We start from the raw sequence: 17164 nt of genomic DNA on the forward strand, positions 1-17164 counted from the left end.
TGGACGGCAGTTGCCTGAACCCATGCACTGTCTGGCCAGGAGGCTCTTCTGGCTCACATTTTGTCTTTGTACATATGTCGCCAGCTCATTTCCTTGAACCTGGAAGTTGTGTGGTTTGTGAATGGAATCAGATACTGTACTGAATTGTACTATTTAGCACCTGTGTTCCCTGGCTTTTTTTGGAGTGTGTATGAGGGGTGCTTTTGGAAAAGAGGAGCTCACTGCTGCATGTATGGCGTCCACGCCTTTCCTGGGATCCCATCTCCCAGGCCTGAGTAAGCCTTGATTATTCAGGGTACCTGACCCCATGTGGTGGTCTGTGTACTTTGAGGTGCTCCCTGTGCTGCATCCAGCGTCCTGCTCCACCTGTGTGCTCAGTTGCAGTCCCAGGTGCACAGACATGCACCATGCAGTCCCAGGTGCACAGACATGCACCATAGAGTGCCACCTGATGTGCTTGGACTCAGGAGTGCCCCACTTTGGGGGTCATCAACAGTGTGGGGCCCAGAGCAAGGCCTTCGTTCCAGTCTAGGGCAACCCAGTGGTCTGGAGGTTACTGAGCCATGCTGGATGGGGCCCTTCTCTGGAGCAGCCCACAAGCTTGGTCATGAGCCTACCTGACATGGTGGCCTCACCCTCACTTCTAGGAAATACAGTTAAAAGTTGAATAGTAGTCAGAGCAATAGCACAGTGGGAAGGATTATTGCTTTGCACACAGCCAACCTGGGTTTGATCCTTGGCTTCCTATATGGTCCCCCAAGCAATGCCAAGAGTAAATCCTGAGTGCAGAACCAGGTGCCTCTTCCCCAAAATACTGAATAAAGTTCTCAACTAATTTATTGAAACTTTTTGAAAGTCGAAAGTAATTAGAAATTCTGTAATTCAAAAAGGACTCTTGATCATCATTTTCTTCCAGTTCTATCACATAGATGTATTTTAATTTTTAATACATTTTTAGGTTGTTTTTTTTTTTTTTGGCCATACCTGGTGGTTCTCAAGGGTTACTCCTGGCTCTGCACTCAGAAATCACTCCTGGCAGGCTTGGGGGACCATATGGGATGCCAGAAATTGAACCCAGATTATCCATGTGCAAGGCAAACACCGTGCTGTCTGTCACTCTGGCCCCATTTGGTTCTACTTTTATATTTAATGGGAGAATCAGTAGTGTATATAGTATCAACTACACACATCTCAAATATGTTTAAAAAAAAAGCTAGGTTGGGCCCGGAGAGATAGCACAGTGGCGTTTGCCTTGCAAGCAGCCGATCCAGGACCAAAGGTGGTTGGTTCGAATCCTGGTGTCCCATATGGTCTCCCATGCCTACCAGGAGCTATTTCTGAGCAGACAGCCAGGAGTAACCCCTGAGCACCGCCGGGTGTGGCCCAAAAACCAAAAAAAAAAAAAAAAAAAAAAAAAAAAAGCTAGGTAGGTTTTGTATTTATGATTTTGGCACTAACAGTATTACAACCTGTATGGCATGGTTGTATGTGTGCACCTTCTTTTTATTATCTTTTTTGTTGTTGTTGTTGTTGTTTTTTGTTTTTGGGTCACACCCAGTAGTGCTCAGGGGTACTACTGCCAGGGATACTCCTGGCTCTATGCTCAGAAATCGCCCCTGGCAGGCTGGGGGAACCATATGAGATGCCAGGATTCGAACCACCGTCCTTCTGCATGAAAGGCAAGAGCCTTACCTCCATGCTATTTCTCCAGCCCCTTTTTATTATCTTTTTTTGATGTGTGCCTTATTTTTAGAATTTGCTTTGAAGTTTTGTAATGCACAGTGGGATGATGAGCAAACCTTGGGGCCTGGTTGTCCATTGGGCTTGGGCTCAGCTGTGAATGGGGCATATGCTCTGGAGATTGTTGAAGGAGGGATCAGCCACATGTGAGGTGCCTTCTTTCAGATAGATGCTTCGGGGACCGGGGAGTGCAGGAGAACATGGGCTCTCACATTGTGTGGTCGAGAGTCATGCCACCAGTTTTTCATTTGGATTTCTGTATAATAATAATATTTGACAGAAGCATTTGATTATATATATCAGACTTGCAGAAAATCTGTCTAGTAAGTGTCCCTTAGCTGTAGTTTAAGCAGTCACTCAGTTTTAAGTGTCATTTTCTGGAATCCTGGTGACATTAGTTGGTGAATTGCTCTACCTTGACTCTTGGGAGTCCATTGGATCAAATGCTAGAGCCTAATATTTGTCCATCAAATGGCTGGAGACCCTCACACTTGCTCTGGACTATTCTCGGTGGCTGTGTGCGTCTCCTGGAGGTTCTCCCTCCTCCCCACAACAGAGCTCTCTTTGGGAGGATAGTGGAGACAGAAAACCCACGCTGAGAGACATATTGACAACATGGCTTGCTTGTTTAGTCTTGTGTCTGTGATGGGAATTCGAATCTGGAGGTGGACCCTTTATGTGTAGATAAGTGCTGCTTCAAAGTTCCAGTGTATTCAGGTATCAATTGGCCTGTTTGATGAGATGCCACAGGCCCAGAGCCACAGCCTCAAGAGTCCACTGGCCTGAGGGGCAGGTTCCACTAGAGACACAGTTGCCCCAAGCCACCATGGGACAGAATATTAGTGTTGCTTATTAGGTTCATTTATCTCATTTGAACTGCTCCACATTTCCCCGGTTATTAAATTGTTACATTTCTAATTATCTTTCCTTCAAAGGAGATTAGAAATCCTAGGTTAACAGCGAGTCTGGCTCTCTACTGTATTACTTATTACTGTAGCTCCTTGCTTTGTGGGGCTCATTTGTTTCTGGGTGGACATGGACTGTTCTGACTATTCCCATTCTGGCGCACTCCTGGGAAGCTCCTTGGAGAGTGGAGTGCAGGCAGCAACCTTTGGGGAGGGAAAGCTCTATCTCAGCAAAGACAAAACCAAAACTAAGCACCCTACTGTTGGCCCTTCCCACTGCTGAGGCTTGGGGTCTGTCTGCAGTCAGGGTCAGGGCTGGGCTCCCTCTGTAGTATCTAGCTACTGTTCCCAAGCAGCACTCTAGACTAGGAATAGTTGGCTTCCCTGCCCGTGTTTTTTTTTTTTTTTTGTTTTGTTTTTTTTTTTTTGGTTTTTGGGCCACACCCGGCGGTGCTCAGGGGTTACTCCTGGCTGTCTGCTCAGAAATAGCTCCTGGCAGGCACGGGGGACCATATGGGACACCGGGATTCGAACCAACCACCTTTGGTCCTGGATCGGCTGCTTGCAAGGCAAACACCGCTGTGCTATCTCTCCAGGCCCCCCTGCCCGTGTTTAAGGAACACAGAAAAGGTGCAAACAACTGAAACATCTCTGAAATATTTTGGAGGGCCTGAGTTGATGGTGTGAAGGACTAGATTCAGACTTTGCATGCAGGAGAGCCTTGGGTTTGGATCCTGGATTAAGGAGTTGAGCTCAGGGGAGTGACCCCAGAGCACCTCCAGCTGTGGTCTAAATCTTGGAAGATTTTCTTTTTCTGTTTTGTTTTTGGGCCACACCTGGCAGTACTCAGGAGTTACTTCTGGTTCTGCACTCAGAAATCACTCCTGGCAGGCTCGGGAACCATATGGGATGCTGAACTCAGGTCAGCCAAATGCAAGGGAAATGCCCTACCCGCTGTGCTATCACTCTAGCCTCAGATTTCCTTTTTCTGTAGGCTCTATGATGTACACCAGTGTTAGTATCAGTGTCTTAGTAGCATAGTGTTGCTGCACACACTCGATGCCAGACAACTTGCATGCCTTCACTGCACCCCCCTGGGGGGGCACTTCCTACCAGCAAACTCAGTGAAATAATAGCAACTGGCATTGGCATTCAGGGCTGATTCAGCACCTCACCTCATCCTTCTCCCACTCTCAGCTTGCAGCTTCTCAAAGATGCTCTTACTGGCAAACATCTTTTCAGCACAACTATTGCTGATTTGTAAAGCAGGTTTGTTTGTAGGATGGAGGGGGTAGGGCCTTGCCACCCCATGTGTATCAGAGCCACATCCTCATGGAATGTCATGGAAGAAGCTTTTCTCCTACTGCTCAGAGAGTGGCCCTCTGAAGCACGGGACAGGGAGGCAGTCTTGGCTTTGCTTCGAAGAGCATTGTCCGCAGAGGCCTGCCCCAGAGCTGCTGCTCTCCAAGCTGGATTGTGACGGGTGAGAATGACTCAGGACGCTGTAAGACCTCTTTAAGGAAGTGCCATTTGTCCCGAGATGACCTGTCTTTGGAAAAAGCTCAGAGTTCCCATTACTGAGTTGGGGAGAAGGCCTGGCATGTTCAAGTGGAAGCAAAAACTTGGGAACGGAGAGGGCACTAGAGACCCTTCAGTCAGGTTCAGATTCAGCAAGTCCCTGGTTACTACAGCCAGTGAGGACTTTCGGGGAGCCTTTCAGGTGTGAGGAGGCAGTGGGGCCCACTGAGATCAGAGTCCTCTTCATGGCTGGTTTCTTCTCACTGTTCTGAGGGTTCTCATGAGTTTGATCACTGTTGAGAGGACAGCGCCCTCTGGCTCTTGCTTTCTCCTCACCTAGAAAAGTGTGCAGGAGGCTTGCTGCCCCTTAGAGAGTCCTTGAGTCTTGAACTCTCCCCTGTTTTGTCTCTTCTGTGCCAGTGAGTGGCAGTGAGTGCCAGTGAGGTCTTGGAACCAGCCGTACCTACTCAGTGTCATTCTCTGCTTTTGTAAAAGAGAAAGAATTGGTAAACTCTTTCCAGCTTTTCCATGGGTTTTGAGCTTTAGCTGACACTGCTCCAGAACCAGCTCTGAAACTGCGTGGCCCCATGGCTCCATGGACCCTGCTGTTCTGGTCTCATGAGCGAAGCTGTGATGTGGTGTATGAGCCATGGCAGTGGGGGAAAGGAGATGATGGGCAGAGCCTCATGTTCCCTCGCAGTGATCCTCCTGTTCTAAATGGAATAAAATCAAGGCTTCCCAGGTGCAGAGCTCATGGTAGCCTGGATTGTTGTTACTTTATTCAGGATAATTCTTTGCATGTGTGTGTCCCTCCTGGGCCAGAAGAACCCCTGGATTGGCCCCCTACCGCTACCTCTTCTCCACTCATGTGGGTGGTCCTACTCTTCCCAATAAAGACTTTGGGTCAGAGAGACTTTGTCCGGTTTTGGTACCACAACTAGTCTGTCTGCCTGCTGGTACCCCTTTTACCTGTTTGCTGATAGCTTATGGTAGAAGTTCCTAAACTTGTTTTATCTCCCTAATCTTGTGCGGATCATTTTCTGTGTCAGCATTGCTTCCAGACCTGCATTTCCTAATTCCTCAGGATTGGGGCATGAGGCTTCCACTACATTGGATGATCTCAGTTCAAGTGGGCACAGTACCCTGACCATACACACCAGGTGCCCCTTCAGTGAACTATGGCATTGAGTGTCCTCTTTGTTCCATAGGACACCAGAAGACCTGTCCAGGTTCATTGTTGAACTGCAGCAGCGAGAACTTTCCCTGAAGGACAAGAACAGCTCCATCACAAGCAGGTAGGAGAGGGTAGTTGGGAGTCAGGGTTCCTGTGGAGCTCTGCTCAGGAATGGCCGTGCCTTACAGCTACTTCAGCTTGGCTTGAATGAGTGGAACTGGGGCTAATGGGCAAATGACCACATTTCTGCTTTGTGACAGTGTGGCTTTTGAGGATCAGGACATATTCACACCAATAGGTTCCCTGGTAGTCCTTGTATCTATGATTTGTATGGATGTGAACATTGGGGTTCTCAGTGTGGAAACATGGACCCCGGGATAAATGTATCTGCATGTTTTTGTGCGTGAGACTTGTGCCCACACAAGAGGCTGCGTATAACAAAACCCCTCTCACTCAAAGCCTTTGCTTTCTCACCCAGCTGGAGGTCCAAAGGCTGGGCTGCTGCAGCTGTAGTAAAGTGGGTAGAGCACGCTGACCTTGGTTTGATCCTTGTCATTTCTTTTTTTGGGGGGGTCATACCCGGTGGCCCTCAGGGGTTACTCCTGGCTCTTCACTCAGAAATCGCTCCTGGCTGAATGGGAGACCATATGGGATTCTGGGATTTGAATCACCGTCTGTTTTGGATCGGCTGCTTGCAAGCCAACACCCTACCACTCTGGCCCTATCCTTGTCATTTCTTATTTGGGGGGGCACCAGTGCTCTTGGGTTGGGGGACCATATGGGACGCTGAGGGATCAAACTATGGTCCGTCCTAAGCTAGCACGGGCAAGGCAGACCCCTTACTGCTCCGGTCCTATTTTTGTCATTTCTTATGGTCCCCTGAATACCTCTAGGAGTGACCTCTGAGCACAGAGCCAGGAATAAGCCCTGGCTTATTGAGCACAAATAGTTGGGGCCCAAAAAACAACACACTTTGCTGCATTTCCAAAACTATTTCCCAAATAAAGTTAACTAGGAGCACTGGTGTTATTTTAATTCAGATACCAACAACATGGACTCTTCCCAGTACCAGATCTCAAGCTCTGTCTCCTGATCAGTTACAAAGCTGACATCAGCTACATAGAGCTTGCAGCCTCCATGACACCCCAGGCTCCCCAAGCTTTGCCTAATGACAGAGCCAGCTTCCTCCACTGCCTCCCTACCACCCAGGGTTGAATGAGTCTCCAGAATGACTTGCAGCTTTATAAATTCAGCTTTATAAACTCCAGCCTTAAATTTTTTTTTATATTTTTTTATTATAACACTGATTTACCAAGTTGTTTATAATTCAATTATTTCAGGCATTATATTCCAACACCAATCCTACCACAGTGTGACCTTCCCTTCACCAGTGTGTCCAATTTCCAACCTACCTCCCTAGCTTGCCTCCTTGCAGGCACAAACAAATGTACTTCATTTTGTTGTTACAACACAAAAGCAAATGGAATGATCAGAACTTAAATCAGCACAGGTCAATTTGAGTTTTTTGTTTGTTTTGGGGCCATACTTTTTGTTTTTGGCCAGTGTTCAGGGCTTACTCCTAGCTTCTACCCTCAGGAATTACTCCTGGATTTGTGGAAGGCAAGTGCCCTCTCTGCCGTATTATTACTCAAGCTTCAACACAGCTCAATTTGAAGTGATTGTTCTATCTCTCCATGGTGTTACTAAAGTCATTGTCTGAGGATTTACTGGGCTAGTCGGTACTGGTTGAGCCATCTGTGTGTTCCTAAGCTTGGTAGATTACTGTGGAATTGTCCCATCATATTTTCTGTGCTCTTACTGGGCTGACACTACTATAACATTTTGAGGTGTTTTGCAGCTGCTTGGCCCAGTATTTATTGATCTAAAACAAATTTGGTGACTTGGCAGTTTGATAAGGTTAAGTTGTGGAGCCTGGACAGTTCTGTCAGAGGGTGTAGGGTGTGGTGCTGGGCTGCTGTGGTTCCTGTCCCCACTTCTGAGAGTGCCACAGGAGTCAGTGAGGACCAGATTACCTGGGAAGAACCGGTGCACATAACATTTTGGAGCTTGGTGGAAGAGCTGGGCCATTTTTTTGCCTGGAAGATGGTGGGTGTGGTCAGAGGCTACTGGGTTTTCTGGAGGCAGGGTGTGTGTGGGCTCTCCCAATCCCTTCATCAGCCCTGTAGTCCCTTCCCGCTTGAGAATGTTCAGCTGCTCATGTATTTTGTATTATTTCATGTTATTTATTCTTCAGTCAGAGTTTCTGTCAGTAAGAATAGTCCAGCTTTTAATTTTTTAAAAAGAAACATGGCTTAGAAACAACTGCTTGAGGGCTGGTGCAGTGGCGCAAAGGTAAGGCCTTGCCCGTGCTAGCCTAGGACGGACCACGGTTATATGTCCCAGCATCCCATATGGTCTCCCAAGCCAGGAGTGATTTCTGAGTGCATAGCCAGGAATAACCCCTGAGCATCACTGAGTGTGACCCAAAAACCAAACCAAAACAAAACAGCTGCTTGAAGAGATGTGCTGGGCAAGGTCTGGGAGGAGCTTCCTGCACCCCCTCTTCTTGGCCCCCTTCCTGGCACCATACTGCCTGTAGATAGGGTGCTTTTCTGGAGTCGCTGCACCAGGATGTGCTTGGCTCATCATTGACTGATGTGTCAGTGCACAACTTCACCTGGGACAAGGGGAATGCAGGGGACACTGAGTGAGGTTGGGGTGGAGAGAAGCCCTTGATGGCGAACCTATGGCACGCGTGCCAGCGGTGGCATGTGAAGGCCTTGCAACTGGCATGCGTAAAGGTCCGCAATTAAGATATATGCAGCACAGTGGGAGGCGAATGTGCCGGTGTCTGTTTTGCAGCTCACCTGGCAACAGGGCTGGACTGGTCATTGGGAGGACCGGGCATTGTGTGGCAGTTTGGGCAGTTGGGCTCAAAAATATAAGCCATCACTGGTATAACCTGTCCTGGGGCTGTCAGGGTACTTAGTGAGATTGGGGTCTTTCCATAAGTCAGGAGGACACAGTTGGAGCCCTTTGGCCACCTGCAAATGACTCCCAGTGCCAGTGCTAGAGCCTCCTCACTACTAACTGTTCACCCTTTGATGATGGTGTTTTAATCATTTATTTGTAGCCAGGATAAAAGTTTCTTATGGGGGGGGGCAATGCCACTTTGAAAATTGGCTTTTAGAAGCATCTGGTTACGTTGGGTATAATCACATCAATTTAATTTAAAAACCTCCAATGATAAAGATTGCCTGTTGCTTCAAAGCTACTGTCAGATGAAATAGGCATTAAAAGTGATCTGAGACTAAAGCTTTAACATTTCCTAGGCAAGTCTCTTCATTTCACTTTGAATTTGAAACAGAATGAATGATTAGGGAAAAGGAAACTTGAGTGCCGTGTTCTTTTGCCAAGCTCAGATGGTGTTCTCGGTTAGCTGCTTCGACCAGACAACCCATGAGAAGGTTGTCTGCAGGCTCCTTCCCCTACTTGCTCCCTTGGAGCTGGTCTGGGGCAGAGCCTTGAGCTCCTGCTTTGGAGAGTCAGCTCTAGAACTCCTCCTTCTGAGAAGCAGGTCTGTACTACATAGGGTTCCTCTGCCTTCTAGACAGAGATCATTTAGAAGCTGACTATGGGTGGGGCTTCTATGGCCTCTTTTAGGACTCAGGCTCCTCCTAGAAACCTGCTGATGTGCTAGTATACCCAAGGGTCTCAGTTCCCATCTCAAAGACAGTAGTGCTTTTAAAGGCACTGAGCTGCGGTGCTGGGAAGGAATGAGCAGGACCAGGCATGGGTTCAAGTCCCAGTCTGTCTCCTGAGGGATCACTGCCTTGTACAGGACTTGTTGCTGCAGTGACCTCTGGCCCTCCTTCAGTGCCCACCCTGCCTGTGGGTGAGCCAATGGACTACTCTGACCCAGCTACCTCACTGCTCCACTTGCTGTGGATTCCCAGGCTACTTCTTCACACCCAGCAGCACGTGCAGCTCCCTGCTGCTCCCGCTTGGCTCCTAGTTTCCCTTGCAGTGGATGTGTGCCAAGAGCACTCAACCTCCTGGGAGGCTGATGCACCATGCAGGGCCCTGGGCTACTTTATGCTGTAGTCAGCCTCTTAGCCAAGTTGGGGTGAAGGGCCTAGAGGATTAAAGGAAGGAGTGTGTGGCTGCAACTTGTTCTCTGTCCCAGAATGCTTCTCTGGTTTGGAGGCGACTTCAGATTAGCATGACAGTCCTCAATTTTGACTATGTCTGCTATTGGGCCACACCCAGTGGCATTCAGAAGCTCTCCCAGCTCATTGCTCTGAGTTTGTGTGGTGTTGGGGATCCAAGCAGGCCTCTTGCATGCAAAGCCCATGAGCCATCTCCGTGGTTCCAATGCCATAATTCTTAGCATGGTCTCCTCACACTGTTTGGAGTATAATTAGGCCTTGCCACTCTGTTTTTGTGGGATATTCTTTTCTCCAACTCTCCAGAGATGCCAGGGGTGGGGAACCTGTTTCCTCTGCATCTGGGGGTCACTGTGCCTGAAGCAGTGGTTGGTGAGAGTTTGCTGGATCTCAGCACAGCTGTGTTTTCAGCCTGGCTGCATCATTTTGTAGCTCTGTGTCCGTGGACATTTTAACAGGCCTTTCTCTGCCTCTCCTGTGGAAGTGACGGTGCTAGGGATAATTATGTGAGCACTGTTATGAGTGCCTGGTTAAATAGCCTCCATGAATCACTTAGCCTGGTGCCTGGCAGAATGAGCAAATTGTTTGCTAGTCATCCTGCTGTCATCGTTATCATCTCCTGGTTTTGTATTGCTGAGGATAGTTTCTGAGAGTGCTTAGGGCACACAATAGGGAGTTTCCTCCCACAGGCTCATCAGGGGGAGAAGCTTGGAAAGGACTGGATGATGCCCACGTTGGAAGGTTGGGGTGATGGACTTTCTGGGCATCATCTCTGGGGGAGGGAGAAAAAGGAACCAGGAGAAGCATTAGGAGAGGCCAGGTTGTGGGTCAGGATGGAATTGAAGGGCTAAGAGTGCAGCTGCAGGCATAGGAGATTACATTGTGGCTGTGGCAGTGTCAAGAAACCTATAAGGCGGGCCCAGAGAGATAGCACAGCGGCGTTTGCCTTGCAAGCAGCCGATCCAGGACCAAAGGTGGTTGGTTCGAATCCCGGTGTCCCATATGGTCCCCTGTGCCTGCCAGGAGCTATTTCTGAGCAGACAGACAGGAGTAACCTCTGAGCACTGCTGGGTGTGGCCCCCCAAAAACAAATAAACAAACAAACAAAAAAAGACCCAAAGAAGCCTATAAGGCACATAACTGAGGTGAGGCCATTGAAGATGACTTTGGGGGTGTAGCTGGATAGGTGTGACTTCTGGCTGCTGTGACTGATCAGATGGAGTCGGTGATACTTATGACATTGGAAACTTTCGGACTTCAGAGCCCAGTGTGGGCTCTGGTCCCTCCGAGAATAGAGAGTCTCTTCTTTCCCTAGGCTCTGCCTCTCTGAGGTCTATTCCCTTCTGCCCACACCATCTGGGCTGGCCTGTGTTTCTGTCCTTGCCTGGGGTAGGTCTCATGGCTGCTGTGACCCAGACCTACAGGAGGTCAGTGCTGGCCGTCAGCTCTATGAGTGTTGAAGGAATGGATGGAGACCTGGCTGCATGTGCTGTGCTTGGGACTAATGCACAAGTTTCTGTGGAGGCAGCTTGTTTCTGCAGTGCTGGTCACTGGCCATGGGCTTGATGTGCTGCCATCACAAGGGGCAGAAGCTCAGGTTGAAAGGCGGCTTCTAATGCTGTGGCCTGCCTAAAGGTGCTGGTGTGCTGGCTGTGGGGCTACCTTATTCCTCTGCCCTATTCGGCATTCTCAGGGCCCTCAGCTAGGCAGCTACACTTACTCTCATCCTGAGTAGTCATGACTCTGCAGGAACTGTGGGACTCTCAGTAGTGTAATGAGGACTCTCCTTTAGGCACAGATTTTCAGTGCTGTCTATACTTAGGTTTTGGCAGAAGGTCTGACCCAGTCCGTGTCTAATGGGCTGTCTTCACGCTTTCCTCAGTGGCAGTCAGCTCAACTCAGTTCAGCTCATGTGTTCCAAGGGCACTGCGGGCAGCCGGCTGCAGGCTCAGGGCTCCAGGCTAGCTTGGCTCCCTGGGCTCCCAAGGTGATGAGGACCACCATGCTTCCCTCTCTGGTCTCTGTGGAAATGCTGCTCTTCTCTGGTCCTCAGTCTACTGGTTCTGGTATTCTGGGGGCTCCCCTTTGGTGGCAACCGCCTTTCCCTTGGCCTCCACCCTGGGTGCTACTGTAGTAGATGTGAGGATTACGTCCTTCCTCGTCAGCCTCGTGCATGTGGAAAGGTAACTGTTTGGCTCCTGTTTGCTGAGCCTCCTTTGCCCAGGCTTCTCAGGGCCCTGCTTGTTTTCACCATGGAGTGGAAGGTGAAACCCTCGGGTAGACCTGGCTGGGGAGAGAGAAGCCACTCAGCATGGGCCCCTGTTCATCCTAGTCTAGGTGGGAACAGCACGTGTGTCCACTGCTGGCCCTGTGGCGGTTTTGTAGAAGACTTCTTTGCTTGCTGCCTGCTCTGCTCCTGCCCTGGCCAACACTCAGGGATATTGGGCAGCTGTCTGGGCTGCAGGGCCCCTCACTGCCTGTGCCAGAACAATGCTGATCTGTGAGATGACAGTTTGGTCTACGTGGGAGCCTGAGTCTCTGTCTTAGTTTTTTCCTCCAAGAACAGCCCAACCTCATTGTCTTCAAACCAGAGGCCTGGTCACAAGACTTCCTTGGGATTGTGGCTCTGGACTCTGTGAGTGTGCACCTTGGCACCCCTCTGCCTGCTGCCTGGCACATGCCTCTTAGAAACTCAGAATCTTACTCTTTCCCTTCCTGGGAGTGTTAGGGTAGCTCATTTGAGGGTCTTAGGAGGGTGCCTTCCTGATGAGGGCTGAGCTGACTCTGTCTGGCTTTGTGCTTGCAGATCTGCCCCCTGCATAGTCTCCACCTCTGAGCTGCCTTCCCAGAGGCCCCAGAAGTCTTCCCCCTGCTCTGGAGTCTAGGTGGAGGAGCCTGGCCTGTCAGCACTGCTGCAGAGCCTGTTCTTGGACGTGAGGTGGCGCCTGCCTCACTGGCTTCCACCCTCTGAATGGCTGAGTGCTTTCACCAAGACTATCAATTCTATTTAATTAGAGGGAATGGGAGGCAGAGTGGTGGGAAGCAGGGATGGAGAGGTTCCTTAGGCTCCAGGCTTCAGCTTTCCAGAAGTGGCTCGGTCTCTGCTCAGGCTCTTTTCTTTTTTGGGGGGGTATTGGTGTGGTTCACACCAAGCTCTCTCAGAGATTGCTATTGGCTCTCTGCTCAGAAATCACTTCTGGCAGGCTGTGGGACCATATTGGATGCTGGAATTGAATCCGGGTCGCCTGCATGCAAGACAAATGCCCTATCACTGTGCTATCTCTTCAGCCCCCTGGTCAGAGGTTCTTGATTAGTGTTGTAAATCCAAGGTCAGCTAGTTGGAGGGGCCTGTGTGTCACTAAGAGTTCATACAACAGTCCCTTCTGGCCTGGATGTCCCCTATGAGAAGAGCCAGCCCACTCTGGCTCAAAGACTCCTTGCCAGGGTCATAACAGACACTGCCAGTGCTTCTAGCTGTGCTCCACTCACAGCTGCTGGAAAAAGGATTGGCTGTGGAGTTCAGGGCCTGCATTCAGGAGGAAGCATTAACCTTTCAGAGACTTGTATAGGGAAGCAGCAGGGATTCCCAGTGAAACCAGGGTCATCTGCTCTGCTCAGAAGCTCTGTAACTGTGCTCTAGGTATGTGCTGAGGGCAGAGACTGGATTTCCCACAGTGGCTAGGGAACATAGTTCGAGGAACATAGTTCTGCCTCGCTTCTGTCTGTCTAGGAGAGGCCCAGATACTCCTTTCTCTGCCAGCATTGCCTAAGGTCTGTGCCATCCTATGAGCACCCTGGAATAAGGGTAGCAGCAGAAGGTAAGGTCTGTGGTGGGACCAGGCCTCCCTCCTCTGGCTGTGATTAGGAAGTCTCCCTAGAGGTGATGTGTAGTGCCCTTCACAGGCCCTTTGCTCCCCACAAATTCCCCAAGATTCCTGTCTCCAGATGGGGCCTCTGGGTGAGTTCCTGGTCTTGCTAGATTCATGGCTAGATCCCTTCCTCTACTCCCTGTAGTCCCCTGTACTCGGTGCTTTAAAGCACAAAACCCTGTCCTCCTGGGAGTTTCCTGGGGCCCTGACCACACTCAGCAGGGGCCATTATCTGGGAGACAGAGTTCATTCTGTCTGATATGGCTCTTCAGGGACTCTTCGTGGCTCGAGGGGGTCAGCGGGAGAGCAGAGGCAGCAGAGCAGGATGGCCAGATGTGGGCTGGGAGTTGGGTAGCTGACAAAGTGCTTGATCCTTTGAGATGGTCCTGGGCTTAGGCTCCCTTCTTTGCACCCTTGGTTTTGGGCCACACTGGTGGTGCTCAGGAGTTATTCGTGGCTATGTGCTCAGGAATCACTCCTTGTAGATTTGAGGACCATCTGGGATGCCGGGGATTGAACCCGGGTTGGCATGTGCAAGGCAAGCGCCTTCCCCACTGTGTTTTCATTCAGTCCTCTGCACCCTACTTCTTGACTGAGTGCCCCGACCTTGGGTGGATCCAAGCTTGCTGGCTGGGGTGTCTCCACCTGCCAGTGCAGCCAGCCTGAGTTGTCTTTCAGCGGATGAGATGCTTTAATATTTCACACCCAGACTGTTTTCTTGCGTGTTTTGCATTTCCATATTTAAGATGGTATTTACATATTCATGGACCTTTTAAATAAGTTTTCATTGTTAAGGGATGTGGAAGTAGATAAAATGAGAAGCTTTCTCTCTCTTATTCAAGCATTGGAAAAGAATTTTATCCCCAAATGAAATCTCTGAGTGACTGGTCCTGTAGCAGTAACTATTGGACCAACCTGCATGTCTTGGGATTCATTGTCCTTGGGGTTCTAGTGGGTGTGATTGGGGTTCAGAGGCTCCTCTGGGTCCCACGTGAGCCAAGCATGGCTTCACCTGCTTCCCTGTGGAGGAAGAGAGGAGCCAATCGGCCAAGCGCTTGGGGGAGAGGGGGTCTGAGCCTTTCAGGAATCTCCCAGAGCCCATGTTCTTACTGGGGGTGTCCGGGTGCTTGTTGCTGCACCCTCTCTTTATGATGGGGCTTTTGGAGACTACATGGTCATGGAAGAGTCTGCCCCATTCGAGGCAGCAGCTTTGTCCAAGCCCTGCTGCTTGCCGGTACCTCAGGAGGGGGTGGGAGGCACTGGCTAGGCTTCCGGAAGAGCTCCTGTTCCTTGTGTTTTCTGTGGTGATGTGCTCCCCACACCCAGTTCACAGGCTGATGGCGCTTGTGAAGTACTGGGTCTTGTTTATTCTAGGCTTGGGTTCCTTGCCTTCCCCAGGCCTCATTCTGACTGGTGATGGGATGGAACCAGGCTGAAGCTTCAATTTGCTCACCTGCCATCCATTCTCAGTGTCTGTCTGTTAGTCTGGAGCTGGCTCTGGGTGGCCTGAATAGGAACCCGAGGTTCTGGGTACTTCTGTGTCCATGCCTAGTTGGCCCTTCTGCTGCCTATCTGTGTGATTTCTGGGGCCCAGATGATGATGGCAGTCCTGATACTACCTTGGGACTGGTACCATGCTGCGTTTGCTCTTTGCTCTCCGTGAGCCTTGGCTCACACTGGCTCTGCCGCTCACTTGTCTTGTCAGGAGCCAAGGTTTCCTCCATTTCTGCTCAGGCATCTTTGGTGTCAGCAGCAGTCTGTACATCTTGCTGGCTCAGTATGAGCATAAGTGGGGCACACTGCCACAGTAAGAATGAGGGAAGGGAGTCCTTGCTTGGGTCTTGTGAGAACTACACAGTTTCATTGTCCCTCTAAACATTGCTTATCTCCCTCATTACTTTGGAGTTGCCACAGGAGGCCGTGTGGTGTGGTGGCCAGAGCACAGGGAGGGGCATGCACCTCTGCTGTGTGCCATTGCGCTTCCCTGCCTTACCCCTATTTCTGCATGTAATCTTGGTCTACAGTCCAGCCTCACATGTCAAGTACCACAAGCATAGCTGCTGTTGTGGTAGGTGCACTGTGCCCAGCCGCCACCTGCTGTGAGACTCTTGGAGACTGATGGATACCATGTGGGTAAGCCACAGGGAGATGCTGTTTCTTGGGGCCAGGGTCAGCCCTGTGTGTCCTGTCACACAACTTCTTTTCCTTGCTGACCTTTTCAGATGTTTCTCTGTCCTATGGGGCAGAGACAGTACTGATGTGATGTTGTGGCTTCTGGCACTGGTTAGAGTAAGGCTTTGCACACACTGAAGATCTCCAAGGAAGAAGGGATATGGGACAAATCTGTAGAATCCATGGCCTTAGCGATATTTTTGTTAAGAAAAAAGAATGTGGGGCCGGAGAGATAGCATGGAGATAAGGCATTTGCCTTTCATGTAGATGGATGGTGGTTCGAATCCTGGCATCCCATATGGTCACCCATGCCTGCGAGGGGCGACTTTCTGAGCATGGAGCCAGGAGTAACCCCTGAGCGCTGCCGGGTGTGACCCCCCCCAAAAAAAAAAAAGAAAAGAAAAGAAAAGAAAAAAGAATGCCCAAGCTCAGGACCCTGGACCAGGAAATACTCTTTATAGAGATCTATAATGCTTGGCTTATATCCATTCTGTGGCCACTTTTTATTGGCTCCTATCCTTATCTCAAGGTGGTTAAATTTTAGATTTTCTCAAAACTATTTGGAACAAAACATAAGTGATTAATAGATGCATGCTTATTTCTGGATGGAAACAGTTGAGGAAGAATCCTTGGGGCTTCTTGGTGGTCTCAGGGCTACTGCTTTCCTGAGTAGGCCCCAGCCTTGGTTGTAAGAGCTCCCTGGTCCGGATATAGTCCTCTTTGATTAGCTTTGGGAGCTGGAGGTGCTTGCCCCTGGGGCTTCTGTCTATCCAGCATTCAGACCTCCTGCTGAGTTTCACAGACTTTCTGATAACTTAGCATGAGCTTTAAAGCCTTGAGCCAAAGAACTTCTCACTCAGCCGTGAGGCTTGGCTACTGCTGCCTCATTTAATGAACAAGCCCCAGAAACACACACATTGATTCTTCGTATACCAGTGTAGGTAGCATCTGGAATACAAGCGGTCTGAGTATTTTCCTTTCTTGTTCAGCAAAGCATTGGCATTTAGATCTTCCCTCCCTCCTGCCTGGGACCTGTAGGAAAGGGAAACAGGGACCATGCAGTGGGCGGGTCCATGTCTTCTGAGGGACTAGGTATGAAGCCTAGTTTTTAGGTTTAGGCTTGGAGAAGGCGTCATTTGGTATATCGGCTAGAGCTGTGCTCAGAGGTGTCTCTTCATACCTTGCTATGGAACTGGGCTCGACACAGTAGTACCAACACACACATATTTATGAAGCACCCGGAGTGTGGCACAGAAAGGTCACTTACATTCTCTTCCTAGACCCTTACTTGGCTCTTTATGCTTGATATCAGACCCATTCTCCACAGTTGCAGGCTGAGGTCACTTGTGCTTGAGGTCTGGATATGATGTCATATTCAGCAGCCTGTGCCTATCCTCAGAGCTAAGGAGCTTAGCAGGGAAAACAGCATAGGGTTTCCCAGAACTGAGCCCCTTGCACCTTAGACTGGGCCACATGTCTTGTCACCTCAGTGCTGCAGACATTCTGGAGGTAGGTTCGAGCACTGCTTTGTGTTAGGAGCACTCCTGATAGGAAGATAACTATAGGGATGGAAGGGGCTGGCTGGCTGTTTAAAACCAGGAGAATGTCCTGCAAATGCAG

The 17164-nt window shown here is 49.8% G+C and overlaps 1 protein-coding gene across 1 annotated transcript in view; it reads left to right on the forward strand.

Annotated features, from left to right (window-relative positions):
* The window catches only part of MAD1L1 (mitotic arrest deficient 1 like 1), a 215911-nt gene that overhangs the window by 64342 nt on the left and 134405 nt on the right, over positions 1-17164 (forward strand). Inside the window, exon 10 of the mRNA XM_049788592.1 lies at positions 5372-5458. Within this exon, the coding sequence (XP_049644549.1) occupies positions 5372-5458 (87 nt within the window). The remainder of the gene's footprint in view (positions 1-5371; positions 5459-17164) is intronic.

This window comes from Suncus etruscus, chromosome 15, assembly GCF_024139225.1.
Source record: "Suncus etruscus isolate mSunEtr1 chromosome 15, mSunEtr1.pri.cur, whole genome shotgun sequence".
NCBI lineage: Eukaryota > Metazoa > Chordata > Mammalia > Eulipotyphla > Soricidae > Suncus > Suncus etruscus.